This window comes from Mus musculus, chromosome 2 (assembly GCF_000001635.26).
Source record: "Mus musculus strain C57BL/6J chromosome 2, GRCm38.p6 C57BL/6J".
NCBI lineage: Eukaryota > Metazoa > Chordata > Mammalia > Rodentia > Muridae > Mus > Mus musculus.
Window position 1 is genome coordinate 12103351 of NC_000068.7, and position 20124 is coordinate 12123474.

Genomic DNA, 20124 nt, shown 5'->3' on the forward strand with positions numbered 1-20124 from the left:
AGTCAGACAGATGGTATATTGTAGGTGGGATGGGAAGAGTCTAAAACAGCAAGTGAGTCCTACCTTCTGCACACAGATCATGCTAAACTCATCACTGAATGAAGTATCACTGGTTTCAGATTCCAAATGAATCTAAAGTCTGGTGTTTTGATGCTTTAAAATTCTCATGTGTACAAAATCAACATTTTATAATAGAGCTCTGTGAAAAAAGGAAAGTCTTTTGTATTTGAGGGGGGAAAAAAACCACTTGATACCCTGAAGGCACAATATTTGCATTTGTAGCTATAAGGTAAAGGTTTTCAAGTCTTGGCTCTATGGAGGTGTTCTGTGGGGAATGGTAAAAATTTTACAGAATAAGTGGGACATCCACAAAAAAAACCTTTTACTTTATCAGAAAACTATGCCAAGATTGCTCCTTAATTCATTTTACCCAATATAGCAACCCAGAAATCAGACCAGTGTTTAGAGAGTGTTGGTGCAGTTGGGTTACCCACAAACAGAATGGCTGGAGGTATTCTAGATATCAAAGGATTTGATTCGTTAGTAGACTAGTCCCCATCTCCAGCATGTAACCATAAAGCAATTTCTACAAGCAAAAGCTTCTTCTTCCTCACTGGTAGGATGTACAGGTTTTCTCCAATGATTCTAGCCCAGGGGATAGCTGCTATCTCTATGCACCAGACAAGTCCAGCCCCACAAATATGGGTTTCTGTTGGGGTGTAGATTCTGTCTTACCTCCAACACCAAGACTATTGAATCCTTGCCATGGATTCCTCTGAGTGGTCATATTCCATTAGGTAGGGTTAGGTTTGAAAATGTGAGTGACATATAATCTAAAGCAGAGGGTTCATCCTATGGCTTGCTCCAGGTTACAGGGAATGTAAACAGATGTAGATTCTTCTCATTGGTATTCATGAAATTCACCATTGAGAAAAGTAGTGAGAATTTAAATATCTTATGGGGCATTAGCAAAAAAGTTGGTGTGTATTGAATGTATGATTACGTATTAGAACTCAAAACTAAATGTATCCATTAAATCTATTTAATTTAAAAATTAACTACAAATTAAAATCAAATTAGCTTTGATTTTTATCATTGAACTGTTTAAATATTGGTTGCCGAATTGTGACGTAAGTGGTATGTTTAGGTTGTCAATTCATTTAGATTTTGTAAGTGTAGCATGTTTATGGGGAGCTAGAAAAACCTTTATTTCCTTTGAGCAAGCAATCTCCAGTCTTAACAAAAAAAGAAGATATAAACTCTGACAAATGTGTTGAATTTAACGCTATTCTGAATATCTGAAACTGTGTGGACAAATGTTTCCAACAAGAGGGAGATGTCATGAGTTACGCTCTCTGACCGAGTAGAACTCTGGGTACATGCTATAGGATGACTAAGTCATCAAAGATGCATGATGAGAGTTTTAGTTGCTTTCTACATGTGGTGACCAAGCACAGGACAAGAAGCTACATGAAGGAGGAAACATTTATTTTGAGGGTTAGTGAGGGTGCTGTCCATTAGGATGGGTAGGTAATTCATGTTGGTCTCTACAGCATCTGAGTGTGTGGCTGAGAATCCCCATATTGCAAAGAACAAAGAAACATAGAGTAGATAGGAACAGGGACCTGGTTATAAAACATGATGCCTATCCTTCCTTCTATGTCAGTGACCGTTTTCTCCAGTAAGGCTCTACAGAAGGTTTTCTCTCCAGACAACGTCTCCAGCTGGACCCCAAGTGTTCAAGTGCATGAGCCTATTGTGGCCAGTTCATGTTCATTCCATAATGAGCTAATTGGGGATTAGATCCACGTCTAGACACAAAATGAATTTCAGTTTCACATATACCTTGTAAATATAACCTGGAGATCCTTGTTACAAAATCTTGTTCATGTGTCTATTTATTTGCATATTTATTTTAGTTATATGTATTCTATGTGTGTGTGTCAGGGTGTCTGTTCATGTGTGTATTGGTACGCCAGGAGATCAGAAGAGGGATTTTACCTTGAAACAGGAATTACAGGTGGTTCTGGGCTCTCTGATGTGGATGCTGGGAACTGGACTTCAGTTCTATGCAAAAGCAATAGCTTCTTGTTTTAGTTATGGTTTCTATTGCTGGAATCAAACACTGTGACATAAAATTAAGTTGAAGAGGAAAGGGCTTAATCAGCTTACACTTCCATATCCCTGTTCAGCATCTAAGAAGTAAGGTCAGAAACTCAAGTAAGGCAGGATCCTAGAGGTAGGAGCTGATACCAAGGCCATGGGGAGGTGCTGCTTACTGGCTTGCTTCTCCTGGCTTGCTCAGCCTGATTTCATATAGAACCCAGGACCACCAGCCCAGTATGATCTGGGCTCTCTCCACCAACCACTAATTAGGAACTGTCTTTCAGCTGGATCTTATGGAGGCATTTTCTCAATTGAGGTCTCCTCCTTTCCAATCAGTCTAGCTCGTGCTAACAGAGACTAGCCAGCACAACACTCTTGACCGTGGAGCCATCCCTCCAGTCCCAGTGCCTGTGTTTTAACTGGGGATGATAACCCATATATGGAATTTTTGGCTTATGGAATCATGCTGACATTCAAGATTTGGAGCCTGAATTTCAGATGTTTAGATTGGAATAGTCAACTTCTAATAACACTGTATTATGAATAGAAGTGTGGGCATACATTGTGTGTCCTCTAATATTTAGTATTTAAAGTGGTTCACAAAAGTACATGTTCATTATGAATAATTAATATGCAAATAAATATGCATTTATTCCTCAGTTTTTTGAGCATCTACTATATACAAGGCATCATGACTAAGTGTAGGAAACACACAATTGAAAAGCTGTGGTGACTCTTTTCATTGAGAGACAATCAGGTTGAGAGTTAGTCATGTGCACAAGTGGGAGGTGAGTCAAATGGAGGGCAGGTGAAGAGAAAAACCTTGAAGTTAGCTGAAGATGCAAGGGAAGAGAGGTACAGAGGTACAAATTAAAACACATCAAACCAATCGGTTGCATGAGTGTAGAACTATTAGGAACCACGCAAACATTTGAAACCCTTTTCAAACATCACCCCTAACTATAATGTACCCATGTAAAGGGCACAGTTATTCAGCGTTGAACAACCATCAGCACAGGCCAAGTATAGAGAAGTTTCACTTCACAAAGGAACTTTCTTCCAGTGTCAAATGTTCTTATAATAAAGGAATCAAGGTATAAAGATGGAATTCTTATACTGTTAGCCTGCTGTGAAGGGCAAATCTTCACATTGTACATTAAATGAGCTAAACACGATTTTCTGTCTTTAATTTTTAATTTTATTGGTGACAATGTAAATAGGTACATGAAAATCTACACTGTCTCTATACATGTATTTAAATAAGACAAGAATTCTAAGATTTAGATTTCAGTGACAACTAGAATGCTTTACTGTATAAAAATCTCCAAGATTAGAAAATCTGCTCATTTCCCTCTGTCTTATAAAAACAGCTGTGAGAACTAGGAAAGAACTCATTAAAGAGAAATACAGATAGACTCCTCGAGAATACCAATGTATGACAGAAGCATCAGCAATGCCATGAGCATTGTTGAATACTCAGTTCTCTGTGAGGATGGGATGCCTATGAACATGTCCCCAGAGGGGTCACCTGACCTCAGCTTCTGTGTGCATGTGTATGATAGCCCTCCTGCACTTCTACAGTTGAGACCATGGGAAACCATGTTTTGCCTCTGATATTCCCATACCTTCTTCTGTGTTGGTCTTGTCGCCCCCCTGACATCTTTAGTTTTCCCCATATGGGTTGTCTCCCACAGTTCCCATTTCACCCTAAGAGTTCTCTGAGTTCTTTCAAGATCAGAGATGCACTCCAAACTTCTGAGAAGTTTGTAATGGATCCACATCAGGAATCATAAAAATTAAAATGTAGAGTGAGTTGTCCCACCAAAAAGACTAACAGTAAAGACAACCCCAGAGGCTGGTGTGTGACTCTTTGAGGCAAGTGTCGTACTCCTAGACACTAGCCCTTATAGACATAAGCCAGCTACCAGGACAGATTTAACTAATAAGCAGGGCAAGATGAACAGCAATGCTGTTTGACTCTGTGCATTTCATTTGCTTTCCAAGGAACTGTAGCAACTGAAGCCAAATGGCTCCTTTCCAGGTTAAGGCACCACATAAAATTTACTGTCTGTGAGTTTGGGTCATCTTTCAAATAAAGTGTCATTGTTGAAACTGAGACAGAGTTTTCTGTTTTGTAAACGTTAGGATTTTGGTCAGCTTGTTATATCAGACTTAGTGATCAGGATATTAATTAAAAAAAAGAAACTAATGCCAGTGTAAACATGCCTCAGATACATAGGTCTATAAAATATTGCACATAACATTTTGTTCAGCATTTCTCCATAGCAATTTTTCATTATTATAAAAAGGATATAAAATTGTGCAGACAATCTTATTAATTTGGCTGGTCAATATTACTTCAAAATGACAACATTACAAATTATTATGGATTATTTACAAGAGCTCTAAGCAATGTTTAGGTAAAGATGATGGTAAAATAGCTTAAATATAAAATATTCTCCAAGATTACTTGCTAGGAAAAGTTAACCATAAAGAGTGGACAATAAAGCTGTAATAAGCACTGCTATGTCCTTAAGAGTGAGTTTCTGTTTGGCTCACACTTGTATAACTTTATATATCTTCATCTTATTTATGTTCAACACAGTTTTCTCTTTTATATAAATGTGAGGTATTACAATGAAAATGAGTGTGTAAATTTCAAGGTAAATATTGGTGCTTACTATAGCTATTAAGATAATATTCACCCATATAGTTAAATTGCTTTTTATATGGACTCTACAAAATTGTGCAAGTACTTTTCAACATCATCAGCATAGTGAGTACCTTGAAATGAATGCTTTACAGAAGTCACTGGAAATAGTTTTTTACACATATAAAAGAAACTATAAATATAAGATTTTGTAAAGTTGAATTATGCAGACATGAGTTTCCAGAGAACATGAAGAAAAGTCACTCGAGGCAGCAGAAAATTAAGCACAACAGAGCCCTAATGCCAAACCATGTGTAACACCATCTAACACCTGAAGAAGCCCAATTAAATATGCTATCTGCACAGAGTAGTTATCTTAAGAGGAAGTAAACTGAGTAGTGATGAAATCTAGCTAACCAAATCTTAATTTCCACATCCTCTAAATGGCCCAATTCTCTACCTAGAGAAAGGAAACATAAATAAATATATTTTTGGTCTTCCCATGATGAAATCATCTCTGTAGTTCCATAAGCACTTTCATAGTCCCAACATCATATCACTTTTCTCCCTGAGCCTTCGCATCCTTAGAAAGGGTTCTATTCCATAGGGAGGTGTCTGAGATTCCATCGGATTACAGTAGTGTTCAATCTCAGTTCATCTCATCTCTGTAGGAATTGTTTTTGTAAGTCATATTGGGCTGACCTAGACAGCTGCCTAAGCTCCTACAGCTGTTCCAGAATGTCAGCCAGATGTGAAACGGTAAGAACAAAGGAAATCTTCATGGCTGTGGATTGTTTCTGTAGTGTTAGTGGCTGCATTTCTTTTCACGTGGGGTTCTCTGCACTCCACACCAATGCATGACTTAGATGAGGTGATCATTAGGGACTCTTCATTCCCTGGGTCATTGGCAGGTATGGAAGGCTATGATCATTGAGCCCTTGTGTCCTTCCTCCCTTTCTTTCTTTGAATAGGACCAGTGCTTGAATTTTAGGTCTTCATGTTTCCAAGTCACGCCTCTGGGGTCTTGTCACTGGTCAGTTGTTCCCTGTCTGTCATTTCATCCTGAGGAGGTCTTGCTCTATCAAAGAATCCACACTAGAAAAGAGAAAAACAAGCTAAATATCAAGTCATGTGGGGAATCTGTAAAATACCTTATTTAAGGAGTTTGCATCTTGTACATTTTTTAAAGAAGCCTTGGGATATGTGAATGTTATCTGTCTAGTTCTCCATAATAAGAGGGAAAAAAATCAATGTTACCTGCAGAGAGAGTTCATTGTTCAGACAAGGTTGGCAGAAGGCAGAACAGCTGTGTCTTTTCTCCAGCCACACAAGCCGGGGTGCTAGAATGTCTCCATTTTATATAAACGCTCACAGACCTTGGATGTTTTCCTGTAGTATAGCTAGTGTTCTAAGGATCCATCTCTGCTGTTCTGCATGCCTTCCTGATGGCACATGCTGAGATGACAAGTGTTTCCTGCGGTGTTCTACAGTGTCCTTAGGACACAGTTTAGGAAGAACTGACATTGTTCTCTTCCTTCTGTACTTGGTGGGACACACAGTTTTCAGAGGAAAGTCCAGCTTGTCATTTATATCAGTGATAGCCCCAGGCAGGAAGGGACTAGCTTGTGACTTTCTATAGGTTTACCAGTACTCTAAAAAAGATGATTCCAGAATCGTCTTTCTATTGCACTTCAAATTAATGTTTAACACTAGAGGATGCATATTTTCCTAGAATCTGGAATTATTATTTACTATTTTTCATGTGGGAAACACGACATGAGTTCTTTACAAGATTACCTGGGTATTCTGTCATTAAGAATTCTATCTAGTTACCATAAATAGTAGTCTAATGCTAACGTTATCTCTATATGTAAGCCAGAGGCAATATGGGCTCAGGACAGAACAGGCAGCTGATAATGATTAGAAAAGCTATTTTTTTAAATTCAAACAAAGTTTTCTAAGTTTACAGTCTTGTAAAGCATACAGCTTCTATTTCAACATTTATAAATGCCATGTTCTTGGAGATCTACACAATAGTGGTAGACCAAGCAGTGACAGGGATAATTATTCTTCTAGTCATGTCATTGTGACACTGTTTTCATTTTGAGTGGAAGGCTCAGTCTGACTTGGCAGGCAGACAAGTCACTGGGCTATAAATCTGCTGCTCTTATGGACTTTTCAAACAAGTCTCAATAGGACACATCTAACAATTTGTTAAGATTTCCTATTAAAGACAGACTAGTTGGCAAGATTAAAGACAAAGTCCACACACATTATGCATGGTCTATTTTGCCTAATATTTGACATGAAAAAATTACAATTGACATATATTAGTTGCGTGGGTGTATTGCTTTTAAAGCAAAATTCAAAGGGCTGATGATGGGAACATTCCAATAAAACACACAATTCCTGGTTAATGGAAAAGAAAAAGAAGTCTTGATAGCAGTACCATTACTCTAAGCACATTGAAAAGGAGATTTCAAGATAAGGGCTCTGTGAATATTGTTCAGGACATAAAGGCTTGCCTAGCCTGTTCATAACCCCAGGTTCAATTCTTAGCACTCAGAAATCAACCCCCTGATCCAACCAACCAATCAACCAACCAACCAAACAAACAAACAAACAAACAAAACCAAAAACCCTTCAATGTGGAAAAGTTTACTCCCCATGTTTTTACACTATTAGCTTCACAAACATTAAAGTCCAAAGCAAATTAGACACAATACTCTCCTATCCTTGAGGATTTATCAAAGATCAGCAACTTATGATTTTATCATTATATTATATTTAATAATTTCCTACAATTATCTTTTCATCCTCTAAATGGTCTCTGAAACCCCAAAGGAAAAGTAAAGGGAATTGTCTTACCTTCCATAAAGCTAAAGTTAAGATAGCCAGAACCAGCAAACCAAGAAGGATCGCTAGTATTATGACCCACAATGGAATTGAGAAGGAGACATTCGGAGTGGCCCAAATAACCGACGTCTTAACCTAAAAAGAAAATGAAGCAAATGAGTACTAACTTGAAATCATCTGGCAAGATGTAGCAGGACCTTCCTATTTACCATTGCAAATCATTCTGAGATGATTCTCATGAAAGCTGATGTGATGGGATTCCAGGGGAGAAGGTCATAGCAATTGAACTTGACCTCTCTAAAGCAACCACACACCCAACGTATAGCAGGTTGAGTGAAAGTCTAATAACAGACACTTGTTGGGTGAGTGAACTTTAGTCACAGAACCCTAGACTAAAATTGAGGTAAACGTGAAACCAATAGGATGGAAGGAAGAACTTTGAGTTGAATTGGCCTGCTATACAAACAACAGATCAAGATACTCCTGTGAGTGTCAAGAGTATCTATATGTCTCTTCATGAAGCTCAGCTAATCTCACTGAAAGGTAAATTTGTGAGCAGCCATGAACTATTAGACATGTAAGAGTTAATGGCGTTAGTTAATGTCAATACTGTACCCCTTAATCTGTAGACCTTGTGATGGAGTAAGAGATTACAGCTGAGAACTTGAAGTTGTAAAGGTCAAAGAACAACTTGCCAGAGTCGGTTCTTTCCTTGCACTGTGTGAATTCCACGAGGAGAACTCAGGTTGCCAGGATTGGAAGCACACGCCACCTTACCCACTAAGCCACCTTGCCAGCCCCTATCTTGCATTGTAGTGAAATTACTTGATGTAAAAATTGTTAGGATGAGAGTGAAGCCATGTGTGTCAGCCCTAACAAACAGGAATAAACAAATAAAGAATGGTTCTCATGAATGATTGCTTGGTAGTAATCAGTAACAAAGATTCTGCCAGGAGGGGCTGGATAGATCATTCGGTTCAGTGGGTGAGAGCACTTGTTCTTGTACAGGACCAAATTGATTCCCAGCACCTGCACACAAATATTCACACACACACACCTGTACAAAAAATGCAAATTAAATCCGAAAAAGAACCTGCCAAAATCAAAATGGTCTCTTCAACACATACACATTCCAGTTCTATAAAGTTATCTGCCCAGCAACTATCTGATTAACTTAGAATAACATTAGTTACTCTAGCTAATAATTGCTAGGCTAATGATTATTATTTCAAAATATCTTATTTCATCATCCTTATTTTTTTTTTTGCATTGTGTCTGAGAAGATTCAGCAGTGGGTAAATTACTTGCTGTGCAAGCAAAAAGGCCTGAATTAGAACTCCCATCAGAATCCATGTCAGAACTGGGCATGTAGTCTGAACATATGTAATTCCTGTGTTGTTACCAGTGATGGGAGGCGGAAATGGGAATCCCTAAAACTCTTGGGACAACTAGTCTAATGAATGAGCAAATGAACAACAAAAAAGAGACCTGTGTCAAATACACAGGAAGACAAGGACTTGGTATTGGTATATTTCTCTTGTGTTTACATGCATGGATACACATACACACACACACACACACACACACACACACACACACGATTTCATTTTCCTTAACTTCTCCAAGGACACTCAGTTTACTATAACAAATGCATTCTCATTGCAGTGATGTTCTATTCCCTAAGAAGTATCCTTAACAGGAGACACTGATTGCTGCTTAAGTTAATGTTGTACTGTGCAGAGTGAGGTAGGGTTACACACATGTGTTTGGATTACCTTCCAGCTTAAGTCCAATTTTTGTGGATAGAGCTGGAGTTAGCACTTGGAGATAATAGGAGCACAAGCCATTCCCCACTATTGAAAAGAATCCTGGAAAAAATGATGCTTCCCCAGTAAGGTCTATAGATGCAGAACCTTCTTCAGTTCTCTTGCAGAAGAGCTGGGAGTCTATGCAAGGAGGCTACAGACCCTACATAAAGTAGGGGGACTTAGTCATGCTGCTGGAACCTTTGCTCAGACAAAATAAAAATAAAAAATATTCTTAGATCTGAATATTATCTACTACATTTGCTATGTCTGGCTTTAACGGTATTGTCAGCAGTATGTCTGGCATTGCCTCCTTTAAACGGGTCTATATGCTCTTTATTTTAAATATGTTCCTTGAAGCCACACAGGAACACTAGACTACAATCTTATAGTTTCCCCTCCAGGAGGAGATGGAATCACAACTAGTAACTGTGAACTGGTCTGGCAGAAAATGACTGGAAATTTTTCTCACTAGAAGCTAATATTGGGCTCTATCAATATCTATCATCCATCTCTCTATGTATCTATCTACAAATCTACCTATCTATCTATATATGCTTATATCTGTCTATCTATCTATCTATCTATCTATCTATCTATCTATCTATGTAACTATCTGTGTATCTATGAATCTATTTATCATCTGTCTGTCTGTCTGTCCTAACTTCTTAACTAGATTTGGACACTGTGCCAATGTTCTGCTCAGCTAGTCCTAAGCATCTTATTTCTACCCCCATTTTAACCCATGCCCCTATTTAGCAAACATACTCATGGGTTATAGGTCCATCACCAGGTGTCCTCCCTACCTGGTCATTGCAAACTTTGCAGGACTGTCTCAAAAGCCAGACTATCTGTTGAAATAGGCATGAAAGTCCCTTACAAACACAAAAGAAAGATACTTGATGGACTTTTCTTCTCACAACAGTAATGAAAAAGCACAATTAAAGCATGTGATCAACACTTAGACTTGCCGGGTGGTGGTGGCGCACGCCTTTAATCCCAGCACTTGGGAGGCAGAGGCAGGCGGATTTCTGAGTTCGAGGCCAGCCTGGTCTACAAAGTGAGTTCCAAGACAGCCAGGGCTATACAGAGAAACCCTGTCTCGAAAAGCCAAAACAAACAACCCCCCCCCCCAAAAAAAACCAACCAACTAACTAAAACAAAACAAAAACAAAAACGAACACTTATATTTGACAGGTGCCTCTGAAGCAGGGACCAACTCCTTCATGGCTGTTGATTTATATTTGTCTCCAGAGATTCTGGTGGCTGTGCCTTAGGGCAGCCTGTGGAAGGATGCTCACTGTATGATGATCCAAGATCTCTGAAATCCTCCTTTAGTTATAAAATTCTGAAACTCTCATTATCAAAACCGTGGCCAGCCTGCTTCCAGCAATATTGGGTTTATTTTAAAGCTACCACGCCCTTCTGTCCCTCTGAGTCACCTGAAGTGTTGGGGATAGCCGTGTTGTGTGTACTTCTTGTATGTCATCCCATGCAGTTCACTAAGGGGGAGGAATAGAAGGTCGTAAAAGACTCCGAATGTTTCCCTCTGCCTTTTGGATCCACATAGGACACGGTCTATGATGGGTGTGACTATAGAACTTTCTTCATCCTGATGTCTTCCCAAGATGGTCTTGGATTTATGTTGCACAATTAGAAAGTTGCAACACCGGAAAAGGCAACAGGGACTCAGATTACTGCCTGGTTTGCAGTGTAGAGCTGATAGAGACAGCAAAGAGCTAGACACTGTGAACTACTGAACGAGGCTGTAAGCCTTAGAAGGAGAGGTTTTTTTCTATAAGCAATTAGGGAGTCTGGGGACATTCAGATTTGTGCATCTGCCATAATGGTGGGCCACCAGCAAACACTGCTTTTCCGAAGACTTGCTGCTCTGAATAGATAATTCAGAGACTTGAACTGCACCTGCCTTAAAAGGAAATGATTTAACTGGTCATTTTGCTTAGACCTAAGTTTATTTAAATAAATGGTGGTGGAGAATTACAGGCTAATTTTGGAGATTTTGAGTGGAAATAAAATGCTGACAAATACTAAAACGTTGTAATACTCATCTTGACAAGACCACAAGGAGCTTAGTTTGCAGCATCCAAAGGGTTATAACAAAAGAAAAAAAAAAAAAGAACCGTAACATGTGAGGGTTCTTATGACCAACTTTGGATTTACTCTAAGAACTTTGTGTTCACGTCAAATAATATGAAACACACCATGTTCTCTGAATGTCTGTAGGAATCATCAGCTATAGCCACGGTCTTGCTCAGTGCTGCCCAACTGATATGCAAGCCATCTGCAAAGGCAAATTTTGTAGCAGCCATGTTAAAAAATGATCATAGGAGACATTAACTTTAATTGTTAATCGTGCTATTAAACCCAAAATATCAACTATTATCTGTTAATGTAAACTTATTGCCATTTAAACATGTAGTTAATATTTTAAAAACTAAATATCTCTTACATTCCTTTTTTTTTTTAATTTTTATATCTCCAAAGTCCACACTGGCAACACATAACACCTACAAAGTTTTCAATTGCTAAAGTTAAATGCACCCTACAAAACTAACAAGTTGTGCTTAGAGGAAAGAATATTTTACAGTGTCAGGTCTTATTGTTTACATTATATAGAATCAAAATGAAATGAAGCTGCGAGTGTTCTCTAGTCCCACATTTTAGGAACTTGGGTTCTACATGCATGCCTGGCATTATGTCCATGTGACACACTGGATATTGGCTGACATATCCAGACTCCTCATTGTGAACTTTGTCTTCTTGTAGTGAGTCCAGAGCATACTTCAAGGTCAGAGTTTACATTAGGGCCTACAGTGAACTGAAACCCTTGTGCCCAGGCCTAGTGACCTGGGTTGATTTCACAAGATGGCAGGAGAGAACCAACTCCTGCATTGCCCTCTGATCTCACTAGGTGCCTGAGTGAAAAAAAAAAAAAAAAAAAAAGGAAGCCTTAAAGTTCTATTTTGAGAACATAGGCTGTGACTGGGTACTGCAACTTCCTAAGCAAGGTTAATGTGGAGTAGCTGGAGAACGCAAAATGTTGTTAGGGAGCCAATTGCTTGCCAACAAACCAACTATCGCTTTCATGCATATTTGCTTATCAGGGACTTGAAGCTATTTAAAGAAATAGTATAAAAACTTAGTAACTCCCTTATTGTCATTATCTGTGGCTTTAGGAAGTGGAATCTATAAATTATAAGCAGTTGGGTTTTCTCAAAGTGATCCTAAGCAGGGAACATTTAATCTTACCTTCATCATGTCGTAAATTTTGCTGTTCTTTATTAAAGTGGAAAGCCTATAAATAGACTCCAATATGTGTCCACTCTATCATTGGCATTTATGATAAATTTTTTCCTATTTTGATTAAAAAACACCAAAGTAGGAGGAAACAGCTCCCTTGTGTTTGCAACTGTAGTTAACATTGACATATATGTTTACATATCACAAAGCCTTAGATAAACATACTGCAAAGGGGTCAGGAGAATGTTTTAATAAATGTACTAAGACGTTTTACTTGCAGTGCCATTTAGAAGAAAGCAGAAATGCAAAGGGGCTCACCTGAGCCACATTTAACCAACCGTCTGTGGCGTGTCACTCCATCAGAAGTCGACACTCCAAAAAGCCATTTCATTCAAGCATTCTGTTTTTTTTAAAATGCATTTGCAACTTATAGATAACATTTTACATAAGAATGTTCATGAATATTTTACAATTATAATCATGTTTGCGTTTGTAAGTGGTGGAATTGCTTGTTTGTTGAATGGTATGCAAATGGCTAGATCTTACTGGTCAGGAAGAAAGAAAGGAAGAAAGAAAGAAAGAAAGAAAGAAAGAAAGGAAGGAAGGAAGGAAGGAAGGAAGGAAGGAAGGAAGGAAGGAAGAAAGAGAAGGAAGGAAGGAAGGAAGGAAGGAAGGAAGGAAGGAAGGAAGGAAAGAAGAAAGAAAGAGAGAGAGAGAAAGAGAGAAAGAGAAGAAGCATTCAAGTAATGGATTTTTCCCCCCTGTTTTGTGATGACTTAAGATCTACTTGTATGTCTCTAAATCATATGGCCCCTCATCACCTCTGAGAAGTATGGTACTAGTTCAGATGCTATGCTAACAAACAAACCACTCACCCCATGCAAGGGTCTAGGAAAACAACCATATATCAGCTAGTCCCCCTTCAAAGTCTTCCCAGTGTCCAGATGGACCGTGGCTGACTATCAAGTGATTCCTTCAAGTGACTCTAACCTTAACATTTCTCTTTGGCTGGGCTCTTTTTGAGAGAAAGAACGAGATCTTTGAGAACTCTCTCAATAAGAAGTCTGCTCCCTCCAGCCAGAGTTCTCTCCAAGCCACAGAAAGACAGGTTTCCTACACTGAGCAGCTAGCTTTGTACCAGTGTGATCTTCTCCTGTAAATCAGATATGCGGAGACTTGAAGGCATTTCCTTTCCTAAATGTTTTTTTCCAATAACCTCAATCTAAATGATGCAGTAAATCATGGTCATCAGATAACGGGTCTTTTTTTTTTTTTTTCATTTTCATTTTCAAGATGGTAACAGGAGGAAGCATGCTTTTATTTGATCATTTCATGGATCTTTTGACATGAGTTGAGAACAGCAGGCTGTCACCTGTGGCCATCCCTGAAAGATGCGATGCTGTTGATGGAATCCACTGGAACATGTGTTTCTGTTATGAAACACGTGCTCCAAGAAAACAAAGGGGTCTGGATTTATCTCCCCAAGAGCTGCAAGTCTTTGAACCTCTTTGGATGAACACTCTGTATTAATATCCTAAGCCTCTGTTTTCTGGCTTAAACATAAATCCAGGCTATAGCAGACAACTCGTGAGTGAAAGAGAGGCGATCTAAATGAAGAAAGATGTGGCCATGCTGGTTTTAAAATACATTGCTCACATCTTTATTGTCATTTCCAGTGTGGGCTTCCTAGACTTAGCCAGAGGAGATAAACCATTTGGGGATGTTTACTGATGTTTATTGAGTCTTGAGACTTAATTATCCCTGATAAACTCCTAAAACTTTGGTTATATAATTTTATTAATTATCTTAACAGTTCAGTATGATAGATACAGTTTCTAATTAGATTGAGGAAGGGCTCCCAAACCTTAGTTTTTCTTCTTGGTGATCTGTCATGTTAAATTTCTCAAACTTGGCTCCCCCCTGAGGAATCTCCTCTTGTATATTTTTTAAAACAGAGTCCAGGGCTCCACCCTACATCTATTTAATCCAGTCACATGAAGTGAAGTCTCAGAATATGTGCATTTTTACATATAATTAAGGTTACATGAGTAATGATTCTAAGCATACACTAAGTTGAGACTGACTGAATAATCAATAAATAATTTATTTAATTTTTTGGTGTGTCTATGTGCATAGATACATGTGTGTATCTATCTGTGTACATCTGCATATGCCTGTGCATGTGTGTGGAGACAAAGAGCAACTTCAGGTGCTATTCTTTGGACATAGTCCATGTTTTTTTTTATTTTAGTTTTGTTTTGAGATAGGTTTATTCACTGGCTTAGAACTGGTAAAGTAGGCAAGGCAGCTAGAGAGGGAGTCCGAGGCCTGTGAGCTTGTTCCTAGCTCCCTAGCTAGTGCTGGGAGCAGAGGTGAGCACCATCAAGCCCTGAGCCTCATTTTATTTTATTTTATTTTATTTTATTTTATTTTATTTTATTTTATACTTCATGTGTACGGATGTTTTGCCTGCATGTATGACTGTGCATTGTATGCATGCCTGGTGCCCACAGAAACCAGAAGAGGGCATCAGATTCCCTGGATTGGTGGTTACAGATAGACAAATGTGTATCTGTAATCATGTGGGTGCTGAGAATCAAACTCAGGTCCTTTGGGAAAGCAGCCAGCTCTCTCAACCTCTGGGCAATATCTCCAGTTCCCTTCATGAAAAACAGCAAACAAACAAACAAACAAACAAACAAATCATGGCTTTCAGATACTGGACTCATGCTTGCAAGTGAATCAATTTACTGACTCAACTACTTCTTCAACCCACAATTTCAATTACCAAAGGCCAATTAGGTCAGAAAGATGACCGATTACAGTGAAATGGAAAATCTGGGCAGGAATTGGCAAGCAAAGACATCAACTTCATACATTCTAAAGGAGCACTTCACAAACCTGACTGTGGATGCCCCAATAATGTAATAGCTGTGGAGTGAAGTGTGAAGCTGTATTTCTAGTTAGCTCCCAGGAGATGGCCAGGATCCTGGCTGTTTACAAACCATGTTTGGAATAACAAAGGTCTAGAGACCCAGACTTCAAATTGGGGGTTGAAAATATCCACTGATAACTAAGAGATGGGGCTTAGAACTTTAATATTGTTTTTTGCTTTGTTGTTGTTGCTCTTTGCTTTCTTGAGAAAGGGTCTTACTCTGTATGTCTTGTGGTCCTGGAATTCCCTATGTAGACCAAATGTAGAGTTGTCTGCCTGTTTCCCCAAGTGCTGGGATTAAAGGTGTGTGCCACCATGCCCGGCTTTAATATTGTCTTGAAGAGAAGTGAGTTTTTCAGTTTTAGATCTTTGTAAGTAACCAGAAAGGCAGAGTTCTGTTAGCTAGCCTATCCAGTTTCTCTCAGCTATGCCCTTCTCTCTGTCTGGGTTTAACACACTCCTGAAGATGTCAAAAGTTGTTCTGCAGAAGCTATGAAGTTCAGTGATATTTAACAGTCTTGATTTTCAAAAGCTCGTATTTCCTCCACCCTTTAGCTCAGACTTGTTCTTGACATGTAAAGGACAGAGGATTCTAAGTTTGCAGCCGGTCTAGGGAAGTTTCCTCATTCCCTACCAGACTCACCATGCTGCTACCAAAATTAAAGAATCAGTGTGGCTCTGTTATGGCTACTGTTTCTATTGGAATACGTTTCTTTGGAACAGAACAACGGACTTTAAAAGTGCCATGTAGTGTGAGTCCAACACCTGTAACTTTTAATGTAGACACTTAGATGAAAATTAATAACTAAATCAAAAGCCACTGGGGAATTTCTAGAACAAAAGAGGAAATGGTGGGATAAAGAGGAGAAACGTTCTCTAAGCCATCCATGTAAATGTTAAACTAAGCCCAAGCTGGGCAGTGCTTTAGAAACATTGTTGATTCTATTACTGTATCTATGACTTTTACAGAGGCGCTCGCTCACCGCTGTGCTCCCCGCTGGCAGCTTTGCTGGCTGTTCTTTATACGGCATCTTCTTGACTTCAAAGGACACCAGGGATGCAAGAGCATAATGATCATTCTTTCTCTGAAAGTAAAATTATTTACTTAAATGTATGTCCTTTTTAAATTTTCTATGTCTATGTACTCAGTTATTTTCAGCATTTTCTATGTCCAGTGCAACATTTCATTCTTTTATTCTGTTTTTCTGTTATGTTATCCATCCGTCTACTCTTCCCTTTGTATGTCCATCCATTCATCATCTATTTGTCCATCTATCCATATATAATAAATACAATACATATTTTTATGTAGTATATATTAAACACACACACACAGAGAGAGAAATTTAAGGCATGTGCCACCATGCCCATGTAGGATATGTTTTGTTAGTAAAATATTGTGCCTAAGTTTAAGAGGACCCCTGCTCCAGGAAATTTAGGCTCCAAAAGAAATAAGCTCAAGGATTCTCTGGAGTTATTGCTGGTGAAAGGAAGAAGGACCCTCAGAGATTACAGATGCATGTTATTTGAAAGAGAAAAGTGTTTTAGAGAAGACCCTGGTGACAGCTTACAAAGGAATGTTTCACATTTTATTCACACAGACAATGACCCAGTGCAGGGCTGCTTGGCCTCAGAGCTACTGAAGCTGTAGGTGCCTGGAGGGCTTCCTGTGCACTTGAAGGTGTTTAGCAGTCTCTGCCTTCTCTCTACTAGATATACCAGTTGTAGGAATTGGAATGCTCCCGAGAGCCAGTGACCAAGATTTCAGAACCCTTGAGGTCAACTGTTAAATTACAGCATAATTAACCAACCAACCAACCAACCAACCAACCAACCAACCAACCAACCAATACACAAATAAATGACATAAGCCATGAAGTGGAAGGCACCTGTGTGGGGAAGATTTCTGGGGAATTGGATGGAAAGTAGCAGGTAGATATGATCAAGATAACTGTACAGCTGTACAAAAAATTCAAAATAAATAAAATGCTATTAAAATGAAATTATACAAAATAATTTGTATTTATAAAATATAACAGTCAAGACTGAATTCTATATATATATTTTATTATTACCAATGCTCCTAATATTACTTATATCTATTTCATCTTTACATTTTCCTATTACCAATACTCCATTACTTATATCTGCACTTGGGCATCTCTTCCCAGAGTCCATATTTCCTAACATGGTGCTGACACACTAAAACTAACCATGGTAGGAACATTTATACTGTGGAACTACAGAGCCCTTTGATTCCTCCCTGATATCAGTGTTCCAGTACGTCACCCAGTTACCAGCACATCCCCGCCGATAATCCAGTGTTGTGCCTTTTAGAACCAGTCTAACATTTGGATAGTAAAAATTTTGTTCAAACATTTTTTTATGAGTTAAGCTTCCCCTATGGCTGAATTTTTCTGCCCCTAATGAACCCTACTTTTTGTACATGATAAGCACAGGCCATAAATGTCCCTTTTGTGTATTTAAAGTAAATTTATCTTTGCCTTTTCTTTCTAATTGTCCAGGGGTAAATAACTCTATCTGAAAAGAAATATGTTCAGGATGGCATTCTTCAATGACCTATCCTTAACTGTCATTTCCATTCTAACTGAAAGCTGGATTTTTATGTATGTGTTGGTACTGTCTAGAAATGTGGAAATACTTGCTAGTACTTGGTGATTTCAATCTCATTTACTCACAAAAGAAGTGCTCCAGTAATGAGATTCTATGACTTTGTTTTGGCTTGAGACTGAATCTCCTTCTGTAGCCAAAGCTTACCACGAGCTCTTGCTGTAGCTTAGATTAGCCTCAAATTGATGATAATCCCACTATTTCAGCCTCAGACATGAGTCACCACACAGGCTATTAATAAGATTCTATGGAGAAGAATTGTCACCCCCCCATGCATGGGTATCCTTGTCTCTAAACCTTTGTTTCAGTCAGGGTTTCTATTGCCATGATAACACATCAAACCTAAAGCAACTCAGGAAAGAAAGGATGTTTTTCGTCTTATAACTTCAAGGTCACACTCCATCAAGGAGTGAAGTCAGGGCAGAAACTCAAGGCAGGAACCTGGAAGTCAGAACCAAAGCAAAAGCCTTAGAAGATCACTGCTGACTGGCTTACACCTCATCTCTTGTTCAGCTTGGTCAGGGAGGCACCACCAACAGTAAGCTGAGCCCACCCACATTAGTCACACACACACACAGACACACAGACACACAGACACACACACACACACACACACACACAAGGACTAGTTTTAGTTGGGTATATTGGCTCCTATTTAGAATCTCAGGACATGAGAGGATGAGGCAGGAAGATTGCTGTGAATCAGAAATAATCCTGGATTACAGAGTGAGTGTAGATTAGGCTCAGTGGTTAAGAGCACTGTTACAAGGGACCCTGGTTCAATTCCCAGTACCCACATGGAGGCTCACCATCTCCTTGGGTACTAGCAGATGTGGTATACAGACATACTTGAAAGAACACTCATACATATAAAATAATAAAAATAAATCTAAAAATAAACATAACCAAAGAAAGCCTCAAAAGACCCAAAGTGTTATTAATGTTCTTGTTTAATAAAAAATAATGGGTAGAAAATTGAATTTCTATACTGGAAGCCACATCCTCAGTAAATGAATTTAGCAAGAACTGCATCTCTGCATTGATTCTAGCTGAAAGCTTTCTTTCTTCCTTCCTTTCTTTCTTTCTTTCTTTCTTTCTTTCTTTCTTTCTTTCTTTCTTTCTTTCTTTCTTTCTCTCTCTCTCTCTCTCTCTCTCTCTCTCTCTCTCTCTCTCTCTTTCTTTCTTTCTTTTTCTCTCTTACTGAGTCTGCATTTAGCAACAAGAGTTTCTCAAAAAAAAAAAAAAAAAAAGAGTTTCTCAATGCACTAAAGATGGGGTGGGATGGTGTCTCCTGACACAACAGGACTGATACATTCATGGACTCTCAGAGACTTGGGCACAAGACCTGTGCCCAAGGTTCAAGCTAGATGGGACCCCAGCACTGATGGGGAAAGGTGGACACAGCATCCGGCCACTAACCAAGAAGCTATCTGAGTTTTCATCTATTTCCTACCTTCACTGTCATTTCTGTTGGTTCACAATCCACAGGGGTTTTCTGGATTCTTGAGAATTCCTGAGATCCTTGTCATAAGTTCTGAATCTATCTGCAGTGAAACTGTACTTGAAGTGTGGTATTATATTATATCATAACCTTTATATTTGGTTTTCTAAGTTTTATGTTGTGGCTCATATTTTTTTTCCTATTTTACCGTTGTGATCCATGAAACAATGTCTGGACAACAGACCACAAACACAATAGGAGCTCTCCAGGTTATATCACCTAATGGCACCATGGCTGCCTGAGTGAGTCTGCTGTATGCTGTTTGCATAGCAACAATGCCTCTTGTAAACCTGTCTTTTCAAGGTAACAGTGATACGTGACTACTCTTTTTTCCCCAAACTAATGGTACAAAATGGAACCTCTACTCCACAGAAAGATA

General features: G+C 38.8%; 1 protein-coding gene across 4 annotated transcripts in view; it reads right to left on the bottom strand.

The window, feature by feature from the left end:
* Window positions 1-3281: 3281 nt before the first annotated feature.
* The window catches only part of Itga8 (integrin alpha 8), a 195354-nt gene continuing 178511 nt past the window's right edge, over window positions 3282-20124 (bottom strand). For all 4 annotated transcript variants that reach the window (NR_138462.1, XM_006497475.4, NM_001001309.3 and 1 more), the window contains 3 exons: window positions 16597-16698; window positions 7625-7747; window positions 3282-5851 (listed from right to left, as the gene is read on the bottom strand). Coding sequence is in view for 3 of the 4 variants with exons in the window: in XM_006497475.4 (XP_006497538.1) it covers window positions 5765-5851; window positions 7625-7747; window positions 16597-16698 (312 nt within the window). In the remaining variant the exon portion in view is untranslated. The remainder of the gene's footprint in view (window positions 5852-7624; window positions 7748-16596; window positions 16699-20124) is intronic.